Here is a 27,377-nt window from a genome sequence, read left to right on the forward strand (position 1 = left end):
AAGTAAGCCCGTGACAATAGCAACAGTGCGAATGAGTTAATATTTAGTGCTCAAGAGACAACAATAATTTGGAAATACTTTGACCTAGCAAAAAAAATATTAATTAATTTAAATGTTTCTTATTATTACAAATTTACGAATATGAGAAAATTGAAATAAATTTAGTATGTATTTTAATCAGTAATATTTTGATCTACTCCCTTGCAGAACTATCAATGACTATGCGCTCAACCCGAATCAGCACTTGAAGCACACGAACAACGGCCACAACTACAACGTTAAGCTAAATAAGCTGCACAGCAGCAGCAGCAATATTAGTCACAGCACCAACAACAGCAACAACATCAACAACAACAATATTAAGAGCAAAAGCAATCACAATCTGAGCAGAATGCATGCCCATCAGCTGGACTCGTACTTGGCGGGCATGCCCATCGGCCTGAACATGTCCGGGCCAATGCATCCGGGTTCGATTTCTGGCAACGAAAGACCCAACGGAGGCGCACTGGCACTGCATTATGCGGCGGCAAGGGGCTGCCTGGACTGCGTCCAGCTGCTGGTAGCCGCATCTGTAGACATTTGGTAAGTGAATCGCACGCAAATGCAGTTGGCCAATTTCAGTTAACTGGGTGAAGTATGAAAAGCAAAAGTCGCACACAAGCCGGGTCCGACTCCGCTCTAGCTGTTGATGGGGTGAAAGCTTTGTTCTTTATCGCGCTAAGCAGCAATTGGGATTGAGTTTGGCCGGGGCGTCGGGTAAAAGTCGGCCACACTGTGGAGCTGTGCTTATTTAAATGATTGCGACAAACATAGACGCCAAAACGGAATCAGAGCTATTGCAATGCACAGCTTCTCCCCACTTAAGTGGCTGCCGGTGGTGCTAGTGGTGCCGGTGGCGCTGTTGCTAATGCTGCTGTCGGCTTTGCCGTGATTTGCGGCTAATGCAATTTTATGGCATTCACTTGCCCCATTTCATTAGCGTATTTGCCAACTGTTGACATTTCCCCCCCTCGCTCTCACTCACTCGCTCTCTGTGTTTTTCTACCCCTCTCACTCTATATCTGTTGGCCATAAACATGAAATTTTATACGCAAGCCTAGACAGATTTATGCGTTCAACTAGATCTTCAAATTTTAACGTGAAAAGCAGTTGCATTAGCAGCTAATTAGACGGTGCTTTCTTATTGGAAAATATATTAATATGGCTAGACCCTAACTATGGCATCCTTTTATATAAATATTATACTAAATAATAAAGATCAATCAATTTTAAGTTGGGATCAGAAACAGCTTAGCTTAGCCGTCGCAAGTGTCCAAGGCGTTGACTAATGAATAAAGCTAGATTACATCAGGATCATCGGGGATCGGTGATCGGTGATCGGTGATCGGCGATCGGTGCTCGATTGACTGACTGAAATTGTGATTGTCATCGATACGCCACAAATTCTTTATTAGCCAGCTGAATCGCTCCTCATCTTTGAGCTGGCCGACAGCTGCTTGAGTGGCCTGATCGACTGACTGATCGATTGTGGGATTGGCACACACTCAAGTCAGCGGCCAGGGCAATTAAATGTGTGGTGATTAGAGCTGAAGATCGTTGGTAATTAGAGCTGCAAACAATGGGGAGAACAAGACGCCATTGGAGGCAAGTGGAGCACATGCAATCGCTGTTGTATTGAATGCATGACCGATCAAGATCGCTTTCCAGCTCTTGGTGCCCACCTGCTGCTACTGCTGGTGCTCAACTTTGGTCAGCGATCACCCAAATACCGCCATGAAGCACGCGTTCTTAGCGTTGATTCATTAAAACCCGCCAAGGCTAGCTAGCCGGCTAGCTAGTCAGCCAGTCAGCCAGTCAGCCAGACCGCTTAGCTAGTTTTTCAGGTAAGCAGCTATTCCAGCAGGCATCCAGGCGTGCTATTTATTTCGCTGCCATCGAACTGGATGCCAGCAGGAGAACCAGAGTGAGAGAGAGAGATTATTAAGTAGAGAAAGAGATAATGAGAGGGAGACAAGCACAAAGAACCGTTGCAACTAGTTGCCCATTGCAAGTGGAGCAGCTACACCAGGAGTCCAACTTGGCTTGGCCTCGTCTTTGGTCTGGTTTGGCCAGCTCTGGCTCTCTGCTTGTAGCTCTGCTCTTGCAGATCTGCTGATCCAGCTGGTTTTGGGTCTTCTCTTTCAGAAGTCATATTTATTAAACACGCCAGTTCAATTGGCATGACAACTGACACAGCAGCACACATGATAGCAGGCGGCTTGGAGAACAGCAACAACAAGTGCTATAAATACCATTTCCACTGCGAGGTTTGCCCAACAAGTTGGTATAATGCAACAACATAACATTGAGTAGAGGAACTCCTTTAGAATTTATGATGTAAAATATTGAAATGGAAAAGGGAAGTGAGAGTATGTGACAGACGTGAGAGAGAGAGAGAGCGAGAGAAAGAGAGAGAGAGCGAGAGAAAGAGAGAGAGAGACTCTTTCAGAGAGAGTGATAAAATGTGAGGGTGGGAAAGAGAAAGATCGATGGAGACAGACAGAGGGACAGTTGGGGACAAAGAGACGAAGAGAGAGACAAAGTGAAAGATAGTTAAACTGAGAAAAGAGATATTAACAGACTGAGAGCAATTAAGAGAGAGAGAGAGACAGACAGTGAAAGACTAAGAAAGCTAGAGATAGGAAGTAAGCGCCTGAAAAGAGAGTGAGAGAGATACGGAGTGAGCGATAGTGTGGTATTAAACCTAATCGATAATTCTTCATCATTATTCAATATAGTATGATATATGGATATCATCTTCATCATTATCTAATCTAGTATTTGGATATAATCTAAAAATAAATCGTATAATAACTATAAGTTAGCTAATGCAAAGCCTAAGCTGTCGAATACACTCTTTATATATATTATATTAATATATTTACCAATATATTAATGCACCGTACTATATCTATTAAGTTACCTAAAACTGTAATTAGCTCTAAGTTCAGTTCACCTTGATTGCGCTTCGATCATGTGTGGCAACCCACGCTGGGGCCAATCGCATAAGAGACCATTGAATAATATCATATACTAAACATTTGATGATAGCTCTGGCTCTGGCTCTGGCTCTGTCTTGTGGCCAAGAAAACGCTTGTGGCAGAGCGGGTTTCTAAGCTTCTTGGCGGCCGTTGCCGTTGCCGTTGTGTGTTGCTGCTGCTGCTGCTTGTTGCTGTTGCTGTTGCTGTTGCTTTTGCTGCTGCTGTTGCCGCTGCTGTCGTCGCTAACTGCTGCTGGTCGCTGGCCGCTGGCCGCGGTGTCTTCTATTCGCGTTTGGTTACTCGAAGCGAACGGTGCTTTCGTCTGGCATCAGCTGCAACTGTTCGTGGTCTACCGTGGCCGTCTGTGCTTTCCACTAGCGACGCTGTTACCGTTTGCCAAGCGCTGACCGATCGCACAACCGTTAGCAGCAACATTAAACAACAACAACACCTAGAGCAACAGCAACAACATGCGACGCATAGACGAATTTGAATTTTGAGCAGTTTTTGTTTTTTGTTTTTTGTTTTTGTTTTTGTTTTGTTTGCTTGTTTTGCTGTTGATGTGTTGTGGCTTTGGTTAAGTGAAGTGTAGTTGCAGTTTAATGCTCAATGCAGTGTTTGTAGCGTTGCCGTGCGGCCACGCCCCTCATGCCACCCGCCCACTCGATGCCGTTGAAAGTACGCGCCGCGCCGCGTTGGTCAGCAAACAGCAACAACAACAACAACAACAACAACAGCAACAACAGAAGCAACAGCAACAAACAAAATTTCGCGCTTCAAAGTGCTTCGAATGCAGTTAACGAATCGGAACGCGAATTAATTAACAGTTTCAGTGTACCAAAGAACTGCAAGCCACAACAACAACTACATCATCATCGGCAACGTACAAGAAGGCACAGTAGCAACAACCTGTGTGCCACAAGCCGCAACCATGAAAAGGTAGCTCGAGCGTCAGTCACAATAATCAATTGGCCAAGCGCTGAGCAGCTGCCCCTCGAGTAGCCAAAAGCCGGAGCAACATACGGATCCGCATAGCAATTGTTGCTATTGTTTTCCCTTTACATTTAGCTCTACCCTTCTTCTATATATTCTTTTTTTTATGTGATTCAAAACAATGTGTGTGTGTGTGTGAGTGTGTGTGTGCGGCAATGGAGGCCAACACCCACAAAAATCAGCGACAATGAAAAATTCAATGTGCTCGAATTCCAGTGGCAAAAATTGTGCATGGATTAAATGAAACGAACGCGCGATAAATTGCGAATAATACAAAATGTGTGGAAATAATAATATATAAAAAATCTCGGACAGCAAAAGTCGTGATGAGCTGAACAAAACGGAATTATACCAATATATATTTCATAAATATACAAAACAAAAAAAGTTATAGTGCAGTTGGGCGTGTCTATATAGAAGACTTAATCATGTCAAAGGGTAATCAGAACCTAAAATATGTGATATGAATGCTGTTTTGTTTGGCTTCAGCCACTGTGGATAAACGTAAAATTAGCAAATTTCTTAACTCGAATTCTGTAATAATTTAATATGCAATTTTTGCAAGACGTAGTAGCAAATTCATTTGCATTCGATTTATATATTAGATAGAATAGGTAAGAATGAAAATAACCTGAGAGATTACAATATTTATGATTTCGGAAATTGCAATGAAATAACATGAAAAGCAAAGAAAGAAATAATAAAATAGTAGTTTTAAGAACGTTCAATAAAAGGCATTACCGATAGGTGGGCCAAAGGGAAATTATGAAAAGAAATATAAAATACATATATGATCAGATCAGATCTAGGAGAGAAAAGGAAGAGAAAAGTATAATTGGCATGAAAAGTAGTTAAAATATTTATGTATGTACATACATATATGGGTCAACTATATACTATGTTTGTAGTATATGAAAATAATTAAATAAATAATAAATTAAAATAAATAATATTTTAAAGGAATTCCGTATCTTTAAAGATGTATAGTATATGAAAATATATACAAAATATATGTACATACATATATACATATATATGGGAAAATCCATTCTAAAATACAATATATAGAGTATAGAAAATATATAGAAAAGATATTTATGTTTTTTGAAAGGTATCTTAAAGCACATAATAAGTAAATATATCAGACAAAAATATATCGCGAGATAAACAAACAACGTTTAGAGGCATATTGCTGACAGAAAAACTACCTACGAATTGAAGAGTCTGACTATATACGTAAAACTTAATTATTTCATATTGCCAAAGATGATGAAAGAATAGAAAGTTGGTCAAATTAAAAAATTCGCAGACAAACAAACCGAGAGGCAGTCAGTCAGCTGCGAGCTCGTCTATATATGTATACCTATGCATATATACATATATATATATTGAGAACCGACTAATCGATTTGAGAAATGTTTTCTTCTAACTACGCTCAGTTCTCTGAGCCAGCCGTTGGCGTATTTGTATTTGTGTCGAGAGTTGCTTTCGTTCGGCACGCAAATGTTCAATTAAATGCTAAATGCGCTCGAGATCTGTGGAGCTCTGTGGCATTCTCGGCTAACTGTCAACTGAGCTGGTAACGAGCCAGTCTCATCATAATTATCGGCCTTTCGAGACTTGCGTTTCAATTTATCTCCACTTGTGCGAGTTGCGATTAAAAATATTAAATACAAAAGAAATTACAAACAAATAATATATTTAAAAAGAAGTAGGAGAAGAAGTAGAAAAAAATGGTATAATTATTAAATTGCAATTACAAAATGAGCACAAGAAATTTGGATTACTTGAGATGTATGTACTCGTTGTTTACTGTATTTTCACCTACAAAGCCAGAAAGAAGCTGCCGAGGCGCAGAAGAAACACGCGACTGCGAAACGGACAGCCGAGGCGGGTGGGGAGGCTGGGCTGGCTAGGCGAGAGACGGGGGAAGGAGGAGGGGCCAGTTGAGCTGAATCTGATGTCTGCGACTATAAAATCTATATACATGTACATGAGAGCAGCAGCAGAGAAATAAGTGGAGAAAAAAGCACAACATGAAGATGAAAAATCAACTTTAATTGGTTTACAATTCATTTCTGTAGCGAAAAGCTGGAAAATGTAACAAGTCGCCAAGCCGCTCGAGAAGAAAGCAGCAGCCGGAGCAGCGCCTGCTCCACTCTCAGCACTCGAGCTGAAGTTGAAGTGTCTGCTGTGCAATATCCATGAAGCGGCGGCGGACGCCGCTGAGCCGAGCTGAACTCAGTCGATTGCCTAAGGCAGCGCCGCCAACGTGAATTAGGGAAAGCACAGTGGGCATAACTATGCCATTAAGTGTGCAGACTTTGCTTACTTAATGAAATATTTGCTGATTAGTGTGCTGCTAGTCTTTGGGTAACTTAGTCTAAACAGAAATTAATTAATTATATTTTTGTGGGCTATGAAAGACGTACCCATAATTGGGGATAGACTGGAGTATTGGGTATAAATATCACAATTTAAATATAAAGGATACACTTTGAGGAACTTAATGTCAAGACGCTGTTCAGTAAATCTTGGGGATAGTGCTATCTACTTCTTTCCCTAACTTTTGAAATTGAAATGAACAGACATTTAGTGAAAACTGCTAAATACTTAGTATATATTTTGTTCTGATATTTGATGTACCTAGATTTTGAAAACATTTATAAATTAGCCTGGTAAAACGAAAAAAAATAAAAATATATTGATATGTACTATCTATGCATATATTTATATTTATGCATATTGTGGACTGTTTCATTCGAGCTCATTATTTTATTGGAGCTTCCTTTCGACTTGATATAGATTATAAATACAGATTTTTTATTTGATTAACCTTTCATATTTATGGTATATGTATTTTGTTGGCATAATTTATACATTTGCTTTCAAGGTTTATTAAATTTTGCCAATATGTACAATTTTGCTTATGATGTATAGAAGACAAAGAATGTTTTATATACTGCAAGCTATAGTAAACTATATTGTTTATAGATTTTTCTGCATTTGAGATATTAGATATTTATAGATATTTAAAAATATATAATTAAACTTTAAATGAATTAAAGTAATTTTTTATAATTATAGTTAGCCATCATTAGTCAAAATGAGCAAGTTTATTTATCTAAATTGTAGTCTTTATTTCGCTACTCGACCCACTGTGCTGTGGCTAATATCGCAGACAAATGGTAGCAATTGCGCATCATAGCCAGTGGCTGCTGTAGCCGAGCAGAGAAGCGGCGCGGAGAGAGCTCCGCCGCTTCGCCCGGGCGTAACATGGAGAGAAAAGTCTTTGCGTCTTTGGCGTATGATCTGCTCTTCATTCCATTTTTTTTTTTTGTGTTTAAATGTTTTTACTTGTTTTTGTTGTGCATTTGGCGCATTTAAGCGTTAATTTCACACCGAAAAAAAAGAAGCTGAGCAGAAAGAAGCTGAGCAGCAGCAGCAGCAGCATCAGCAGGGGCAAAAGCGAAACAAAACGCGCTAGAAGTTTGCTGGGGCAGCCAGCCAGACGCTGGCTCAATCGCGTGGCGTACCCGCTGAGAGTCAGTTGCACCTGTAACATCCGTGGCAGTTGCAGTTGCAGTTGCAGTTGCAGTTGCAGATGCAGATTGATGCGCCCGGCAACAACTGGCAAGCCAGCGACAGACAGTTCGACTTTCGGTTTCGAGTGACGGCTGCTGCAGCCAGCTAACGAGATTGATATACGAAATATGCATGAGGCCCGGGCCCCAAACTCGAAATGCAAATTAACGGAAGCCGAAAACAGTTAAAAGTCCAAACTCGAAAAAACGCAATGAAAAACAATCGAAACGAATACGAATCAAAGTGATTTTTCATTTAACCGTTTCAGCATTTTATTTATCTATCTACTTATTCATTTTTTTTTTGGTCTGTGCATGTGCGCGCGTCTAACGGTAACGGTATTGGGGAAAACTCCAACGAAAACCAGTTGATTCTGTTGTGATATGAACTATATTATCGCATAGGCGACGTGAAAGCGAAAGTCGCATAGGTAACAATAGCTGTGCGTAGGTAAGCAAAAGGCATTCATCAGTATTCTCAATATAGCACAACAATTGCACCACAACCACGCCCACCCCCCACCGCCCCTTTGTAGTGCACTCGCAATGCAATTTTTCTCGCGTCGTGTCGTGACGTCTACTCCATGCACAATGAATACTTGAAACACGCTCGCGTCACACCTCCTTGAGCAAACGCCCACACCAAATGCCCTCTCACCCACACAGACACACACACACACACACACACACTTGGCACGTCCTGCTGCAATCCAACAAAAGACAAACAAAAAACTCCCCCACTCTGCAGCTACTTTTCGACCATCAACGTTAAGAAGGGCCTGCTGGGCCGTATGACCACAAGTCTGACCTCGTACCGCCGCAGCAAGCAGAAGAGCAAGTCCAACAATGACATACACACCATCATCTCCACGGAAGTGAACTGCGTCACGACTGCCATACTCAGTCACAGCAAGAGCAACAGCAGCAGCAGCAGTAGCAGCAGCAGCAGCGGCAGCGGCAGCGGCAGCCACCTCAACTGTCACGATCCTGATGCCGAGCCGGGGCCGGACACAGCGAACGCACACAGCTCCAACCAAAGTCCGGGCCAGAAGCACAGCGGCCATCCGGAGGACAGCAAACTCGTCGAGAATCTGAGCAGTCTCAGCGAGCGCATGATGGAGGCGCACCAGCGTAAGGTCTCCGGCAATGGCGACTCCAATGACGACGAGGCCACGGCCATGCTAGTGGCGGGCGCTGGCCAGGGTCGCAAGGAGCAGAACAATCGACGCAGCGTCGTAAGGTGAGACAGCAGCAGCAACAGAGATGGCGGCAATGGCTGCGGGAATGAATCCGGCTACTTTAGTTAACATTCGGTTAACATAATAGAAAAAGTAACAGAAATTGTCTACTTCTATAAATGAAATGTAATACATAGAAATTCCCTTACCTATTTGTGGGCCTCATCTTGGTAACTGACATATAAATATGTGGTTATCTGCTTAGATTAGCAAGTGTTATAAATAGATTCTATAAATCGATTATCTGCTGGATTTTATGCAAATTACTGAAAATTCTTTATATCTTTAACTTTTTCATGAATGAGCAAGTTCGAACAGTTGTAATTGATGTGGATCGAACTTGATATAGAATCATAATAAGATCATATTGTCTTGTCCTGCCTGAGCCGATGTTGATTAGCTGTGGCTCAGCCAAAGTTTATATTTCGATCTACGTAGCCCCATTCTTGATGATTATCTGCATTTGTGTCATCTTTGAAAGAATAGAATTAAAGTGCCTTAAAGCTAATAGCTTTATTTTGTTTGAGCCCAGATTAGGATAGTCTAGCAATAGAATAACAAGATGTCATTTTTATGCACTTTATATGATAGCTTAGCCTTTAGCAATAAGAAATTTGATCATGGTAGACTTATAGTAAGTGTCTACCGTTCACTTTCATACTTTCATGAACCAATATATGTGATATCTGTGATATTATGTATATGATTTATATGGTATATTACCAGGTTATATGGTATATATAGGAGATATATATATAGGAGATATGTATATCATATCATATTCAAGCAAATGTCTATCAATTACCTATACCTACCTAAACCTAAATCTTTATATATGATACATATATGGAAAATGATATATATTATATATACTATCATATGATATGATGTGCATATATAACTATATTGTATATTTACATATATATATAAATGACTTGTAGCTATAAATGTCTATCATATACTATCGTGCTTCTAGAAGAGTGAACGTGTACATATATATGATACATCTGTATATGTATGCTATATGATATATTATTATGTTATATGCATATCATACTAAGTGAGCCTTTACGTATGATGTCTTTTATATGATATAGTTAAGATATATATAAGATATATGATGCATATATTTGATCGCAATATATGTATAATCAGACTTATAGTAAGTGCCTATCATTCACTTTCGTGCATCTATCATCTAGCACAACAATGAAAAAGAGCTGTCAACTTGTTTGCTGTTTGCCGTTCGCAGTTTTCTTTTTCTTTTGTAGCTTTTTTGTCTTGTGTGTTGGCATTGATGATACTTTAATTTGTATCTACTACATCTATGTATAGCAGTCTCTCGATATGGCAGCCATTAGCCATTTTATATATGTATATGTATGTAGTTATTTCTTGCTGCTTGCGAAATCTTTGTCTGAAAGTGAATGCACCCAGGGGCAGGAGGCAGCAGGCGCGGGGGGTGCATGCCACATGGAACTGGCTGTGTTGACTTTTTGCTCATTAGACAACTGCAAACGAATTTGGCCTTAGCTAATTGAAACCAAACGCAGATAACATAGCTGCGATTCCTCTCATATTGATTTCAAGAGAGATACTGATCTAACTATATGCTGTCTATATATCTGTCTTGCCCTGCAGCGCCAATACGCAAATGGACAATGATGTCACGCCCGTTTATCTGGCCGCCCAGGAGGGGCATCTGGAGGTGCTCAAGTTTCTGGTGCTTGAAGCTGGCGGCTCGCTCTATGTGCGCGCACGCGACGGAATGGCACCGATCCATGCCGCTTCACAAATGGGCTGCTTGGATTGCCTCAAATGGATGGTGAGTATACCAAAGCACACACACACAAACACACACACATATACACACTTGCTGAACTGTAGCAAAAATTTGCAATTGCCAAATGTGCCAAAAATGGGGCCAACAACAACAGCAACAATAGCAACCAAATCTGAACTCGTTTGGTGTGCGCTAGGCGCATGGCCTTCAGCTGGTTAGCTGGTTCTTGTCCTGGTTTCGGTTTGCTCAACTAACGGTTCCCGGTTCTCCGACTCGTTTGTCGCCTGGCCTATGCAATTTATCAAACCGTTTAGCATTTGCCGCTAACCAGATTCCCACATCGGACCAGCAACAGTCAAACTCGAAGTCAAAGTCAAAGTCAAAGTCTTAAAACTCTGTTCTTTTATTCTTTATATCCGCTGAGAATGCGAATTTATCCGTTGCAGCTTCTTCACTCTTCTCTCTTCGCTCTTTGACTCTTCTCTCCCCCAAGCGTGGGCTGTCTCTTTCTGTATTTCTTATAGATCCAACGACATAAACTGGACATCTCGCCAGGCCGACTTTGGGTGCCAGTTGAAAATCACCTTTCTAAATTGAGCTAAATAGTTTTGCATTACACACACACACACACACAGACACACTCAAGTCGACCACTTTCCACATTCATGTGAGTTGAGTGGAGCTGAGCTTTGCTTGAGTTGTGTCCACAGAGCGAGTCAAGTCTAGTCGAGCCACACGACCACACGTCACAGCCACTGACAGTTCACAATGGATCCTTGTGGAGCAGTTGACAAACGCAGAGGAAAGGCAACTTGGACAGCCTTTATGCTGTCCTACGAGGTCTCGCTTCTTACATTACTTCTACGGCAATATTCTCTCTCTCTCTCTCTCGCTCACTCTGTTAGTTAACAGATGTTACCAAATGCCTGTTAAGAAGTTTCTCTTCGAGTCAGCGCCTCTCCATGCGATTTGTCTAAGCTCAATGAGCAGCAGCAGCAAACATCGATCTAAGTTAAATTATCTCTTGGAATTCAAACATTTCTTTGATTGCATCTACAGGTCCAGGATCAGGGCGTGGATCCGAATTTGCGCGATGGTGACGGTGCCACGCCACTGCATTTTGCCGCCTCGCGTGGCCATCTGTCGGTGGTGCGGTGGCTGCTCAACCACGGCGCCAAATTGTCACTGGACAAATATGGCAAATCGCCGATCAACGATGCGGCCGAGAATCAGCAGGTGGAGGTGAGTAGCGACGCTAGCTGCCAATGGGTAAAGGGACTCTCATTTAATCAACGTCCATTTCTTCGTTGCAGTGTCTCAACGTGCTCGTGCAGCACGGCACCACCGTCGACTACAACAACAAGAACAACACACAGCGCCACAAGTCGCAGCACCAACATCAGCATCAGCAACAGCAACAACAGCAGCAACAATTGCAGCACATGAGCAGCAGCTGCAACTCGAACACGAATTCGAGCAAGCAGACGAGCCGCAGCAACACAATCAAGTCAAAGTCCTCATCCACGCTCAGCTCCGATGTGGAGCCATTCTACTTGCATCCGCCAGCTGTGACGGCAGCAGCTGCCGCAGCGGGCGTCGGCCTGGGCGTCGGCATCACGCGCAAGAACAGCGACGCCCTGTACTCGCAGCAGTCGCGCAGCTCCTCGGAGAAGCTCTACGGCTGCAATGGGGCAGCGGGCGGGGCTGGTGGTGCTGGCGGCAGCTCGAGCGCCGGCGGCGCACTGCTGCCCAACGATGGGCTCTATGTGAACCCGATGCGCAATGGGGGCATGTATGCCACGCCCTCGCCGAACGGCAGCATCTCGGGCGAGTCGTTCTTCCTGCACGATCCGCAGGAGATCATCTACAATCGGGTGCGCGATCTGTTCGTCGACTCGGACTGCAGCAGCGTGAAGCAGCACCAGATGCCGCATCCATTGCACTCGCTGCAATCGAAGGCCGGCAATGCGATCATGACCATCCAGGCCGATGTCCACTCCAGTTCGAGTGGCGCCGGCAGCGGCTCCGACGAGTCCGTCTCCATCGCGTCCAGCTTCAACTCGCCAAAGAGCAGCAGTCATCATCACAGTCACAATCATCTCCAGCATCAGCAGCAGCAGCAGCAGCAGCATCAGTTGCGCAGCCAGAGCTTCAATAGGCATGGCAGCAGCGGCAACATCAGCACTAGCAGCAATCTAAAGAACAACAACAACAACAATAATAACAGCAGCAGCAACAGCGGCAATAACAACAGCAACTACAAGCAGCACAAGAGCAGCAGCAGCAACATCAGCACCAATGGCAATCAGAATGGCGATCACGACTACGAGGATATATATTTGGTGCGCGAGGAGTCACGCAAGCAACATCAGCACCAGCATCAGCTGCAGCAGCAGCAGCAACAGCAACAGCAGCAACAACAGCAGCAACAGCAGCAACAACAGCAGCAACAGCTGCAGCACAAATACAGCGTGGGCAGATCGCGTTCCCGTGACAGTGGCTCCCATTCGCGTTCGGCCAGCGCCAGCTCCACGCGCAGCACCGATGTTGTGCTGCAGTACAGCAATCATGTGAGTAGCGATTAAACAGGGTGACTCGTGCCAGTGGATTTCATCTATGTCTCTCTCTTATTCTCTGCTCCTCTTCCAGCACTTGAACAACAAGCGCAGCAATTACAACAACAGCAGCAACAACAATAATAATAACAGCAACAACAACAACACTAGCAACAGCAACAACAACAACGGCAACATGAGCGTATTGAATCGCAACAAGTCGCATTCGATGATTGGTCTGCACAGCAGTAAATACGATTCGAGCCTGAAGGATAGCTACAGCGCCAAGAACGTGAATCTGAATCTGAAGAATCAGCTGCTCAATGGCGGCATCAAGAGCGACACCTACGAGAGTGTCTGCCCGCCCGAGGATGTGGCCGAGCGCACCAAGCAGACGCACAAGAACTCCATGATACGCAACAATCTGGCGGACGCTGGCCTGCTCAGCAGCAATCCCAATATCTCAATGCACAGCAACAATCACAGTCACAACAACAACAACAACAATAACAGCAGCAGCAGCAATAGCAACATCAACATGATCAGCAACACCAACAGCGGCAGCACCAACAGCATCAATCAAAATGGCGCCAACAACGGCAACAGCAACATGAATAGAAACTTGAAACGTGTCTCCTCGGCGCCGCCCATGCAGAATCTGGCCGTGGGTAAGTCAAGTGAGATGAGAGAGAGATCGCTGAATATACATATATTGTAATTGCGATCAATTTATGAGCCATTATCTATAAATGCTAAAAACCAGATCAAATTGTTCAGGAGTATTACACTAACTGTTTATTGTTACTAGAAATCTCCTTGAGATTTACATAGAAATAGCTTTCTTTGAGTTGATTTACATTAAATTGGCTGCGGCTTCAAATTGTGACTATCTGGCAGCACTGCATCGCGTTAAGTTGGCTGCGCCTGCAGATGAAATAAGCTTTTGAATGCCAGTTTGAAACTGAATATGAATATCTAAATATTGTAAAGTTTCCAATGTGGATGTTAAGATAACCCTAAATATATCTTACACTTTCAATTAGAATGAACTTGTGATCAGATCAGGATGTCCATTGATATTATATTACTGATCATGAAGTTTTTCTTATTATTGTAAAGTTTGTCTAAAATTATAAAAAGCAATCTATCTGATTGAAAGTCAAACATGGTCAATAATATGATATTAATATTATTAAGCTGTCTGAATATTCTTATGAATAGTGTAAGCTCCACATGAATTAATGAATTGATTATTTGAAAATTGTACATAGCATAATAGAAACTTAATACTTGCTACAAGCTACTGTGCAGGAAAAGAGTGAGAGAGTGTAGTGAAATGTCGAAAAAATATTATTTAATGTTTGAATATTATTTTTCTATGCTGCAAGTGCTTGCTTGAGAGTCTATGGTTTTTTTAACCTTTAAAAAAAACAAAACCAATATACTCATTTCACTTTCGTGAATGAGTCTAAAAATTGTTTTTATATTTAATTTAATTTTAGTATACACAGAATTTCATTTTTCATTTCTCTTGCTATAACAAGAAGTTTGGTCTATTATACTTCAACAATTTTGATCTTAACACACCCAATTCGTTTGATATGGTTTGATATAATAGTTTACTAGAAAATATCATATAGTAACAGGACAAGTTTTTTAAGTCTTCTCTAGTACGACTGTCTCACAATTCTTTAATATAAAATAAGTTATAATATCAGTCTTATAACCATACTATTTCACTCTCTCACACGCACTCTCTTTCTCTCTCTCTCTCTGTCTTCTTAGTCAATGGACCACCGCCGCCGCCTTTGCCGCCTCCACTGCGTGCGCCTGTGCAACGGAACAACTTGAATGCGGAGCACTCTGGCAATAACCACAACAACAATTCGAACAACAATTCGAACAACAGCTCCAACAACAATTCAAACAACAACATCTATAAGAAGAATCACTTTGGCCTCGCATCGCCAGCGGCAAATGCTCAAACCACGCCCACAAATGCCGCCTCAAGTGGTGCACATGAAGCCGTCGACTCGGACTCGGGCCTGGAGGTTGTCGAGGAGCCCAGCCTGCGTCCCTCGGAGCTGGTGCGTGGCAATCACAATCGCACCATGTCCACCATATCCGGTAAGTAATTTCGTATGCTTGCGAGTAGTAGAGGTAGAATTTGTCATCTCGCCCAGCTGGCAGTGGGCTTAGTGTCAAATCAGATATTTTGGATCACTCAATTTCGGCCACACAACATAATTTTCGACAATCAATTTTTATAAATCACAAATTCAACACTAAACCCAAAAACAAAACCAAATAAAAAAGAAAAAATAGAAAATTACAAAAAAAAATATATATATATATATATATCATCCGAGTCCAAATCAAACTGCGGCGGGTGTTGTAAACCATGAGCACGGAGGGTTCGAGTATGGATTGGTCGGATCTGGTCGATATCCGGCCGCCGAGCAGCAGCTCGGAAGAAACGACGACCGGAAACTTGTCGCCGAGCGAGTCGGAGGTGATGACACAGCCCACCGAGCAGACGTCGGCGCCCAGCTTGGAGGATCTGTCCGACAAGCTGCCAGAGAATCTGAACCTGAAGGATACCTATGTCATTTACAGCGTGGGCAACACAACGCTCTGCCTGAGCTCACTGGACACCCAATATGCCACAGAGCCCCAGCTGCAGCTGCTCGATCGCCATCTGCTGGACGTCAAGATCGCCCATCCGGACGAGCCGCTCTGGCCAAATCCGGACATCTTGACCCTGGGCATGCGCAATGTGTTCGATGTGGAGGTGCCCTGTACCAGTTCAGCGGCCGCAGCCCCAACCGCAACCGTAGTCACATCGACCCCAAGTCGCAGATGCCACACCAAGATGAAGTGCGTCAAGAAGCTGGGCAAGAAGAGGCGCACCAAGCAGCATTATAAATTCTGAGCCAAGCAACTTCCCCATACCAGTACAGCACAGTTGCATCTGTTCTCGAGCTTCCTTCTCGTTCAATCAGTAAAACCAATCATTGCCCTATAGCACCATTGCATTCGTTCATCATTAGCATCAGCTCATCCTGCCAGCCAGCCACTCACTGTCGACTGCCGAGGGGGGTCTTTGACATCTTAAACGAGCGGGCGAGGGGGCAAAGGGGCAAGGGGGCGGGGCGGCATTACGGCGCTAGATATTGATTGATCAATTAGCGACATAAACATGCCTCAAACTGGTATTGCCCAACAACCAGACTTGGCAAACTGTGCAGCTGTTGGTTAGCTTTTTGTTTGCCATTTGGCAAAGTGGCAACATAACAACAACAACAACAACAACAACTAAACTAACATGCAATAGCCATATAGCCATACCAACTAAAATCGAACACAGATCAATATTTTGACTCGCAATTGGCTTGCCGCGGAAATCATTTAAAGATCTTGAGTAATGTTTGCAGTGGGCATACCAGGTTTATGCAGAGGTGCAAATCAAACTTGATACACACAGTAGAGCTCATTAAAATAGTGATACAAAAGCAGTAAATATTGTATAAACTAACTTAATGATAGACTCTATATTTTAAAAACAATTCGAAAAGTATATTGATAGCATTTATATTATTATTCATTTACGTGTTGATATAGCTAGTGTAGCTCAGGTTTTATTTCTCCAAAACATTTAGTGCTTAGTTATAATACTATTTATATAACCGCAGCTATATATAGACATATACTATAGATAGCATATACTATAGATAGGTAGTTTGTGAAATCAACCAACTATTGATCTTTGTTATTTAGGAACATTTTTAAATAGACGTGATCTTGGTTGATTATGGAAGCGTGGAAGTTGTTGAATATTCTGCTCTACGAAATCTCTATCTTAGGTGAGCTGTTAGGTCGGACGGATAAATATTCGATAAATCTAGAACTTTCATTTAGTTTGGAACATTTTTGCTTTTTTCTATGGCAGATATTATTTCCTCAAATAAAAAAAAAAAAAAAAAAAAAACAAAAAAATACAATAAACGTTGCCCTTGGCTACGAACGTCATGATAAAAAAAAATCTCCAAAACTAAAAAAATAAAGTATAGACAAACTAATTAAATTCTAGGCAGTTGAAAGGTTTTAAAAATTCACTAAGTAACTACAAGACATTCTTATATCAAACCCACCGACTGTGGATAGCAGGAGTTAGGATCTGTTGATATAGCCCTTGTCTACGATGATGATGATTATGGCAGTAAGAGCTGCTGAGTTGCCCTCGAAGCCGTGAAAACTCTGGCTAAATAGTCGAAAAGCCGTTCGATATAGTATTTTGATTGGAGCTCTCAACAGCTCAATGGTATTTTTTTTTCGAGACTGACTAGCTACAAGAGTTTGAGTTTTCATTTAGACTGACTGCCGCATGCCAGGCAAACGTCGCATCGAGCAATTTAAACATCAGTTTACAGAGTTGCCGAGTTTGTTAACCTGGCCAAGACAATGAATGCCAGACATTTGACATGCATTGACTTGCAATATGCATTCGTAAATGGCTTATGCATTCGCATTATGTGTATGTGTGTGTGTGTCTGTTTGCCAAGAGAATAAGTTGGACAAATTAAATAGACAGGCGAACAAAACTCAGTGCAAAAAGTTCACACGTTGTGCAAAAAAAAAAAGTGCAGTAGCAGGAAAAACGGAAAATCGGCGTAACGGAAAAACATTTGAGATTGCAAAACAAAGAAGTGGAAGTTGTTAACAAGCGAAAAGCAGAAAAACTAAAACAAACATTGGGAAAATATTAGTACAAGGGACAGGGTGGGAGAGAGAGAGAGAGAGAGAGAGTGAGAGAGAGAGGGAGAGCAATAGAGCAAGTGCAACAAGCAGTAGCTGCTCCTGTTGCCACTTGACACTGCCAACCTGTGGCATGTCCGATCAGAAGCCGTTGCGGATCCTTTGGCGCTGTCAGCGGCCAAGGCGGAAGCACATCAGCTCGGCCATTTGACAGCGGCTGCTGCCCCGCCCCCTGCCACAGGGGACACAATGCCATGGCAATTACGGCCTCTGCTGGCTGCATGTGGGTTGTGCCAGTCAAGCCACCCGCGCTGCTCGCGCTGCACAACTTTTACCCAAGGAAAGTGAACGTGTTTTTTGTTTTTCATTTTTTTTTTTTTATTGGTTTTCGCACAGCCATTGACAAGTCTTCGCGCTGCGCCTGCCACAAGACTCGGAGTGCACACGAGTCGAGTGGCTGTTGCTGTTGTTGTTGTTGCTGTTGCTGCCGCCGCTGCTTGTGGCGCTTTGGGTGAATAACTTTGGCAATAGCTTGAACTCGCATCAGGCTGCCAGCAACGCTCGCCCGGGCAACATCGTCAACGTGCACAGCGCTCAGCTCAGCTCAGCTTCGCGACTCGAATATATATCGAATAAATCTCGGTGGATACATTTCCTTCATTCTTTTTTTTTTTTTTTTTTTTTTTTTGTGTGTGTGCTTCATTTGATCTCTTTTATGTGAATTTGTGCAATCGCTGATCATGTGATTTGTCATCGAACTGCTGTGTGTGTGCTAACAAAACGACGACAGTTCAAAGTTCAAGCTCAGACGCCATGAATATGGCGGGCTCGATGAAAATCCATAAGAACACGCGACGCAACTATTTTACGCTGAGCTTTCAGCGTTTCGATATATTTCGTTGTAAGTACGATCCAAAAAAGAAGAAGTACGATCCAACAGAAAATGTTTAAAGATATATTTTGGATAGCCCAATGAAATCTAGAATTGGAGAATATATGGTGAAAAGTGTTTAGTTGATAAATGTTTAGAATTCACATACTTACATCATTACATTATGAAATAGCTCTTGAATTTTTGATATCTATGACTAAATATTGGTACCCAGTCGATTGCACTTTTCCCTCATCTGTATGCATGCCTAGCCTCCCTTGCCCCTGGCCGTTGCTCCACATTGACAATTTCACGGTGAAATTGTAACCAGTTGCTGCTGCTCAGGCTCAAACTGGACCCAGCCAAATTATTCCATTTCCAAATGGGGACCGCGGCCAGCTTCCAGTTGGACTGCTCTCAAAAAGTGGCAAGCGTCGGCGATTGCTGCAATCGATGTCGTTTTTTATTTGGCCATCGAATTGGCTAGGCCAAACAGGCCAGACCCGATGCCGATGCCGATGCCGATGCCGATACCGATACCGATCTCGATCCCGAACACGAACCCGCTGCACTGCGTCATTAAGTGCTCCGGCCATATACGCTTTTTGCTTTTCATATACATATACATTTTATATTTATATATATGTATTTGTTTGCTCTGCCCCCAAGTGGATGAAACGGGTTGCTGAGCCGTGAAAGTTGCAATGCCGAGGACACACACACAGGCCGAGTGGTGCGCGGCGGCGGTGGTGGTGGCGGCCAATTAACTGACAAACATGTGCACCACTTCGCTTCGCTGACCACTAATCATGCGAGCTGTCATTTTAGTGGATTTTCCTTAGCTGTGCTTCGAAATTTACAGTTTGTACGCGATGTTCCTAATGCTTTCCACTCGCTGACCTTTTCGCATTGAGCCGCCGCTACATGAATTTGAATTTCCATTTTATTTATTTGTTGGTTGCCTGCTAAATGCTTTGACTTGACTTGGGCAATTGTCGTGCCAACAGATAATTGAATATTAATCCAGGCAAACATTTTGAATTTGAGTTGGGACCTCGCTGAGACTCGCTGTCGTCAGTGGGACTTGAAGCGCTGCTTAATTAGTCCTGATTGCATTTGTGCAAGCTGAATGGCTGCGGCTGTGCGAAATCCTTGATTAACCAACTGGCCCTGCCCCTGCCCCAGCCCCTGCCGCCACGCCTCCACGGCCGCTGCAGCTGCTGGTTTCTGTTTGTGCTTCAATTACTGCAATTGCATTTCGGAGCACTTCATTTGATTAGGATGCGGCCGAAATCCATTAGCGCCGTTCTGCTGTTTGGTGAAAGGCGTCGACACACGCTGCATACGCAATGAGTTGTATCTGCGAGTGTGTGATCTGTGTGCGTGTGTGTGTTGTTATTGTTGTTAATGCGGCTCAAGCTAGCGTGACCAAAGAGCTGGGATAACTGCTAACCCACAATAAGTAGTTAACGCAGACAAGACTTAAATCTCATAAATAAATTTGTTCAATTTCAGCGAACAAGAAAGCCAAGCTCCTCAATGGCAACGGCAACAGCAACGGCAGCAGCAACGGTACCATTGGCGCCTCTGCTGGCGCAACAACAGCAGCAGCTGTTGCCGCCGCCGCCGCCGCCGCTGCTGGCAATGGTGAGCCGCACTACCAGCAGGCCTCGAATGGCAGCATCTATGGCTACGCGGAGGGCCCTGGCGGCAAGCAGCGCAGCGGCGCCAGCAGCAGCAGCAGCTACCAGCCCTCGCACTATCACCAGCAGCAACACCAGCAGCAGCAACACCAGCAGCAGCAACAGCAGCAACAGCAGCAACAGCAGCAGCAATCCATTTATTCGCCCAGCATCTATGGCGTGGGTTCATCTGCAGAGGATCACTATGAGCTGCAGCAGTCGCAGTATGGCGGCAGCTACAATGGCGAGGGCGCTGCCGTGCGTTCAGGTGGCCCCAATTTGGTCAACAAGCAGCTGGTGCTGCCGTTTGTGCCGCCCAGTTTTCCCAACAAATCACAAGACGGCGTCACGCATCTCATCAAGCCGTCCGAGTATCTGAAGAGCATCAGCGATAAGCGTTCGTGTCCATCCTCGGCCCGGTAAGTTAAGAAAGCCATGCAAAGACAAGCAGTCAGCCGACAGTTGCTTCCATTTAGCTGCACATCTCGTGCGGCGGCAACATAAGTAATTACCACCAAAAGTGGCAGAAGTACAGTTGCCTTAATTAAGCAGCCAGCAGACAATGCAATGCAGCTCATGCTCACGCCGATCGCTGGCTGCAGCGCGGGGCAATTAACAGCACCACTCACAAGCCAGCCACTTCCTCAGCTCAGCTCGGCTCAGCTCTGCTTGGCTCCAGAGTGCATGAAATTTTATGCGTGCTGCATGCCAGGCCAACTTTTGCCAACTGCTGCGCCTGGCTAAAGTCAGTTGCAATCCGAAGATGATACTGCGCACACGACATGCTTGGCGCAGGTCTGGCTCACACTCACACACACACACACAGCAGACACACCCACTCGTACACACTCACACACACAGACACTCACAAATACTCATTCATTCATGGATCTGGTCTCCTTGCAGCTCCACGGATACGGAGGACTACATGCAAATCCAGATCGCCCAGCAGCAGCATCAGCAGCATCATCACCATCACCAGCATCCGCACCAGCACCAGCATCAGCATCATTCGCATGCCCTGGGCGTTGGTGAGCAGCCGCCGTTGCCACCGCCGCCGCCACCATTGCCGCACATGATGCCGCCGCCCATGCCGATGCTGCTCTCGCCGCTGGCTGGCGATGCCACCAGCAAGTCACAGAAGCCCAAGAAGCCGCACGGCTCGACGCCGCCCAGCAGCCAGGATACGGCCACGCGCAAGCAGCACCAGCCGCTGTCCGCCATTTCCATACAGGATCTGAACAGCGTACAGGTGAGTGCCAGAGAGGGCATCACAGAAAGGGAGGAATGGGCTGACTCAACCTTGTAGACACTTTAGGGTGTTTCGATCAGATCTAGTTAGCTGGGAGGGAGCAAGAGAGATTGTTCGATATGAAAAATCCTTAGTATTCCGATTTTCATTGAGTTCACTCGTTAGCTCTAATAATTTTTTATTTTTCTAAATTACAACACGAAAAATATTACACGAAAACACAAAACACGAAACACACACGCGAATAAACCATAGTCGAATATCGCAATATCGCAGTATCGCAATATCGAACAATCGCGGACAATCCATTGCATCGTCGAATTGCTGTAGGTTTGGTATGAACGGCAGGATCTTAGCTTAGACAAAGAGTAGAACGATGTCTACCTATTCTAGTTTAGATATGGCTGCAAATGCAGTTTGTGTTCAAATCCAATTGTGTGCTGATTCCGCTGCACTTTCCATACAGTTGCGCCGCACGGATACGCAGAAGGTGCCGAAACCGTATCAGATGCCCGCACGGAGTCTCAGTATGCAGTGCTTGACTACCAGTACGGATACATACTTGAAAACCGATCTGATCGCTGAGCTGAAGATCTCCAAAGATATACCCGGCATCAAGAAGATGAAGGTGGAGCAGCAGATGGCCAATCGCATCGACTCGGAGCATTATATGGAGATAACCAAGCAGTTCACTGCCAACAACTATGTGGACCAGGTGAGTCGCAGGTGTCGACTGGGTCGGCAGAGTGGGAAATGATGTGGGGGGGGGGTTGGGGACCTGGAGCTGGATTGTCATACGTATCAAAGATCTACTTGCAGATACCAGAAAAGGATCAGGCTGGCAACGTCATACCCGACTGGAAGCGCCAGATGATGGCCAAGAAGGCGGCCGAGCGCGCCAAGAAGGACTTCGAGGACCGCATGGCCCAGGAGGCCGAATCGCGCCGCCTCTCACAGATACCGCAATGGAAACGCGATCTGCTGGCGCGTCGTGAAGAAACTGAAAACAAATTGAAGTAAGTGGGCGGGCCATTCCATTCGTTTGTTTTAGGGGGCCTTGTGGCGCAGCTGCAGCGGACTCCACACATCACACACCACACACCACACCTCCACACCACTCTCACTCTCTGACCCGTCGCCATCTCGCCATCTGTGCCATTTTGCAGAGCGGCCATCTACACGCCCAAGGTGGAGGAGAATAACCGTGTCGCGGACACCTGGCGCCTCAAGAACCGCGCCATGTCCATCGACAACATCAATCTGGCCAGCTGCAATGTGGAGCACTACTACCAGCAGGTGCAGGTAATGCCGACGCCAGCTAGTGCCCAGTTCAACAAGGAGAATCATAGCGATGGCGCCACTGCAGGCAAAGCCAACGATTCTGAGCAACAGCAGCAACAACAGCAGCAACAACAACAACAGCAACAACAACAGCAACAACAGCAGATGAAGCAGGATGCACTTGATCAAAACGATGACGATCAGGACGACAGCGACAACATCATTCCATGGCGGGCACAGTTGCGCAAGACCAACAGTCGCCTGAGCTTGATCTAAGCTGCAGCCGAATACGCGTTTAAGTCTCTTGTAGTGCATTTTTTTTTTCAAATCATCCAATTTTTTTTTTTTTTTTTTTTACTCGAACATGAAAATACTTAACTTAACGAACGTGCAATCACACATGCTAAGGGATATATACATATTTAATGGATATATATATCATAATTATAAGAAATCTATATTTGTAATCTGGTGAAGAGATCGATGGGCTCGAGAGGAGTGCTGTGCGATTCTTTAAACCTGCTCCAAATCCAAGGCAAGCTTTAGATCAAAACAAAATTGAGAAAAATCATTAAAAAAAAAAAAAAAGAAGTGAAGAGAAGAAAAGAAACATATATACATGATTATGGCATTGTATATGTACTATATAGAAATGATTAATATACGTATACAACTTTTTTTTTATTGTTATTCCTATGTTAAAAAAAAAAGCGATAAACAATCGAGCGATCGGAATCGGTTTGCATGCATATTCATAATTATTTAAACTTTTGCAGTAAATTCCATTTGGGTGTTGTGCGAGTCTCGATTAACGATTATCGACTATCAATTAACGATTATCGATTATTATAATACATTAACGATTTTATCTTACTATCGAATTAATACATAATTACCTATTTTAAGCTTCCATTTTTTTTTATCATTGTTATTTGTTTTTATACTTGGCTCAATAATATGATTAAAATTTTACTATACATATTAGGCATAACGGAATTTCTTATTTAGTGGCGGTTAATAATTACCTAAAACAACTCGATAAATATGATTGATATGAGAGGTAAGACTGCTCGATTGGGAACGCCTAAAAAAATACAGACAAGCTATCGATTTTTATCGATAATAAGAAAGCGGGATAAGCTCATGCATATATATAATTTTGATGAACAGATCTCTTGATAAACAAAATATTGATTTTTTATGGGATCCGTCAAACTTCCATCTGCATGTTTCATACATTTTCACAAAGTCAATATGCCCCGAGCTTCTGTTTTAATAGGCTTACTGTCTTTTTCAATGTGAATGCTCATTTTCTTTGGTTTTTTTCTGAATATTATTTCCTCTATGTGATTTATGAGTGTGTTATATCTAGTCTATGAAAGATACTTTCGAATCTGATAATTTCATGAAATACTTAATTTATAAATATTCATATACTTTTTAACTGATCGTCGTATCTCAATGAATGAGTTAGGTAAGCAAATTATTTATATGCAAGTTAAATAGAATATTTTCTCTTACGGGTTTTACCACCTAGTGCTGCACAGTGGTGTAAATGCCTAAAATATTGACAGAAATTAGATAAATATGAAAATAGATATTCTGTCGAAGCCAAACTTTAGGTAGATCGAAAAACGTTTTTTTACTGTCTTATAGAAGTAAATTTATATCTATTTAAATTCTATAAAGGGAGAAAATTTATTAAATTCCCTGAAAAAATTTAAAGGGTTTCAAAATCAGCTGCAACATAAAAATATATTTCTTGAATGGAATTTTCGTCTTTGGCCCACTGTAGGCTGTCAGGAGATAATGTCAGTTGTCAATCTTTGATATCGAAGCGTATTCTTAATCAGGTTGAAATTAAATTTGTAGGCAGTCGAAATTGATTAATTGGGCAGACTTTGAGTGATAAATTATTGCGGTTGGCCCGATGCCTATGCCCATTGTGCTATTGATAAAGAGAGTGTGCGAAATGATGATATTGATAAAACTGGTCATAGTTAAATTGGGCCCGAGCATGATAGATCGGGCAAACAGGGCAATTTTTATAAAAGTGAAGAGTCTTCGGTATCATCGATCATAGAATAAACAACGTTTTGATTGTCGACCATGCGAGGCGTTACTATTTGTCTCTTGCTGCTCACCGCGGCCAGCTGCCTGATCGGCTCGAGTGTATGTTAACAACAGGCGATAAGAAGCACTTCGATTGGTAGTTGCCAATAATTAAATTGATCTGTATCCTCTTCTAGGGCAAGCAAGCAGCAACAGCAGGGGCCGAGCTGGTTAATTTCGAGGCTGTTGACTTGGCAAATTTGATCGATGAGCTGGATGACGATTATGTGGACGTTGAGGAGTCCAGCTTTATCAGCTCTGTCCACGACGCCCTCAAGGTGGTGCTGCAAACACTGCGCGGTGTCAACTGCACCATCAAGGAGGTTGCCGAGATACTGAACGCCACCGCCAAGTATGTGGAAACTATCGATGCTTGCGGGGTGACCCTGACCAAGGATGTGGCTGCCATTGTCAGGAACTGCAAGACCATCATCGCCATCTGCAATGACATCATCCATATGCAAAGCAAGCTATGTGCCATCCCGGATGAGCCCAAGTCGAATGCGTTGTCTCCCAAGAAGTGCTCCTGGCAGCTGCTCAAAGCAGTCGTGAGGCTGGCCAGGACAATCAGAGCCACCCGCAGACAGATCGCCAGGCTGCCCTCCGACACTAGCTCCTGCTTTGTCAATGCCACCAGCGAGGTGAAGGCCAGCTACGACAGCTTTGCGCCCAATATCCATGCCTGCTTTGATTAATTGTGGAAAATGTAATTTAAGTTTTGTGCAAGAAGAAAATAAAATTTCTATAGCTGCTGATTCATATAAATGAACTGCGTGTTATTCAGTCCAAGGTGCAGAGGAAGTCAACTGGGTCCACTTGGTTTATGTGTGAGCGTCAGGCACATTGAGCGTGAAATCAAGAGATAAAGCTCAAGAGCCGACAAAAAATATATCGAGAGACTAGATCAGCTAAACAATAGGGATGCAACAAGTATGCAGCTCAAAGGTCTGTTAGACCCACACACCTACTAGACCGAGTCTTAACTTGAGGTCTATCATATCCTGCCTTGAGCGTTACACCCAATAGCTCTATCTCTGCTACTGACTTAAGTGTTTTTTATTGATTATATTATCATATCTAGGTCTTAACCATATATGAGCTAAACCAATGAAGGTCAAGTAGGTCAATGGAATACTAGAAGTAAAAGATTTGGAGATTCAGCAGTGCATATTATTATACTATATTATCAATTTATATTATATATTATTATCAATTTAGAAAGTGAACTGAACTACTCGTGCGCTACTCAGCTCTTATCGAAAGAGATTACAACTCATTACTATTGCTTTATATATATTTTATTTGCTTGTCTTACATGTTAATGGAAAAAAAAGAAGAATTGGTAGACTGGGAGACAGCTGCTTACTTGCTGGTCAGCTTGGAGCAGGTCTTCAAGTTGGAGGGGAACTGGGTGTAGTAGCTTGTCAGGGTGTTGGTGGCATCGCTGATGCAGGAGACGGCATTGGGGCCGGTCTGCGGGATCTTCTTGGCCAGCTTAATGGCGGACTTCACCTGCTTGTACAGGCTGAAGACCTGGGCGAGGGTCTTGACGGCACAGCTGTTTGTGATCGACTGCTGCTCGGCGTCCTCGGTTCTGGCACAGATGGTGGACTTCAGATTGATGATGTTGCTGGCGGTGTTGATGACCTTCAGGTTGGCATTGATCAGATTGGTCACATCACTGGTGGCATCGACGCCGCATTGGACGATATTAGCATTGTACTGCAGAGCACTGTCCTGGATGCCCACGACCCACTTGATGATGCAGTTGAAGCCCTTAACGCTGCGCAGTGCCGCCTTGATGCTCCACCACACGGCCGAGAAGAAGCCAAAGAGCTCCGGATCGAATGCCACTTCACCATCCACAGCAGCAAAGTCGCTGGGCTGGAACTCCATGTCGATCTCGGGCACACCGCTCAGCGGTTGCCAGGTGCCGGCATTTACCTGCAAGCGCGCAATCTAGTTAATCCTCTATTCTACACTTGAGCACACGCTCTTTACTTACGCTGAGCACGCAGAAAGCTGCAAGTAGAGCAAACAGTGTGAACTTCATGTTGAGGCTATCAAAAGTCTTCTCTTTGGTCTGCGCCACCGAATGGGCCGCTTTTATAGCTCTGGCTACCGTTTGGGCCAATAGATAAGGCTAGAAGCGCAATATTGCTAAGACAACTCACCTGTTTATCGAGCTGCCTATCTAGCCACTTAAACCAATATCAATAGCAATGCCAATTCCAATACCAATACTAATACC

The 27,377-nt window shown here is 43.6% G+C and overlaps 3 protein-coding genes across 4 annotated transcripts in view; 2 read left to right on the forward strand and 1 right to left on the reverse strand.

The window, feature by feature from the left end:
* Positions 1-23,691, forward strand: part of LOC6584136 (uncharacterized protein DDB_G0283357) — a 41,014-nt gene extending 17,323 nt beyond the window's left edge. The window contains exons 2-12 of one of the 2 annotated variants that reach the window (XM_032732147.2): positions 208-582; positions 10,477-10,660; positions 11,678-11,860; positions 11,932-13,188; positions 13,268-13,841; positions 14,959-15,300; positions 20,315-20,900; positions 21,388-21,733; positions 22,200-22,448; positions 22,541-22,749; positions 22,900-23,691. In XM_032732147.2, coding sequence (XP_032588038.1) covers positions 208-582; positions 10,477-10,660; positions 11,678-11,860; positions 11,932-13,188; positions 13,268-13,841; positions 14,959-15,300; positions 20,315-20,900; positions 21,388-21,733; positions 22,200-22,448; positions 22,541-22,749; positions 22,900-23,290 — 4,696 coding nt within the window. In that variant the 3' untranslated portion in view covers positions 23,291-23,691. The remainder of the gene's footprint in view (positions 1-207; positions 583-10,476; positions 10,661-11,677; positions 11,861-11,931; positions 13,189-13,267; positions 13,842-14,958; positions 15,301-20,314; positions 20,901-21,387; positions 21,734-22,199; positions 22,449-22,540; positions 22,750-22,899) is intronic. The other variant, XM_032732146.2, reaches the window with a different exon arrangement.
* A 1,383-nt stretch (positions 23,692-25,074) lies between these two features.
* Positions 25,075-25,891, forward strand: LOC6584140. The gene is made up of 2 exons (XM_002009764.2): positions 25,075-25,186; positions 25,264-25,891. The coding sequence occupies exons 1-2, from the start codon at positions 25,124-25,126 to the stop codon at positions 25,819-25,821; spliced, it is 621 nt and encodes a 206-aa protein (XP_002009800.1). The 5' UTR covers positions 25,075-25,123; the 3' UTR covers positions 25,822-25,891.
* Positions 25,892-26,406: 515 nt separating this feature from the next.
* LOC6584141 lies at positions 26,407-27,238 on the reverse strand. Its single transcript, XM_002009765.3, has 2 exons — positions 27,132-27,238; positions 26,407-27,070 (listed from the first exon to the last, which is right to left on the reverse strand). Exons 1-2 carry the CDS (start codon positions 27,177-27,179, stop codon positions 26,489-26,491), a joined length of 630 nt encoding a protein of 209 aa, XP_002009801.1. The 5' UTR covers positions 27,180-27,238; the 3' UTR covers positions 26,407-26,488.
* Positions 27,239-27,377: the final 139 nt, after the last annotated feature.

The sequence above is a fragment of the Drosophila mojavensis genome, unplaced genomic scaffold (genome assembly GCF_018153725.1).
Source record: "Drosophila mojavensis isolate 15081-1352.22 unplaced genomic scaffold, ASM1815372v1 contig_136, whole genome shotgun sequence".
Lineage (NCBI taxonomy): Eukaryota > Metazoa > Arthropoda > Insecta > Diptera > Drosophilidae > Drosophila > Drosophila mojavensis.

What these genes read in the sequence shown, in the direction of transcription:
- LOC6584140 (XM_002009764.2), top strand. Translation starts at nt 25,124, where the DNA reads ATGCGAGGCGTTACTATTTGTCTCTTGCTGCTCACCGCGGCCAGCTGC. An exon ending in GCTGCCTGATCGGCTCGAGT is followed by an intron (nt 25,187 to 25,263) that starts GTATGTTAACAA and finishes ATCCTCTTCTAG; the next exon opens with GGCAAGCAAGCAGCAACAGC.
- LOC6584141 (XM_002009765.3), bottom strand. Translation starts at nt 27,179, where the DNA reads ATGAAGTTCACACTGTTTGCTCTACTTGCAGCTTTCTGCGTGCTCAGC. An exon ending in CAGCTTTCTGCGTGCTCAGC is followed by an intron (nt 27,071 to 27,131) that starts GTAAGTAAAGAG and finishes GCGCGCTTGCAG; the next exon opens with GTAAATGCCGGCACCTGGCA.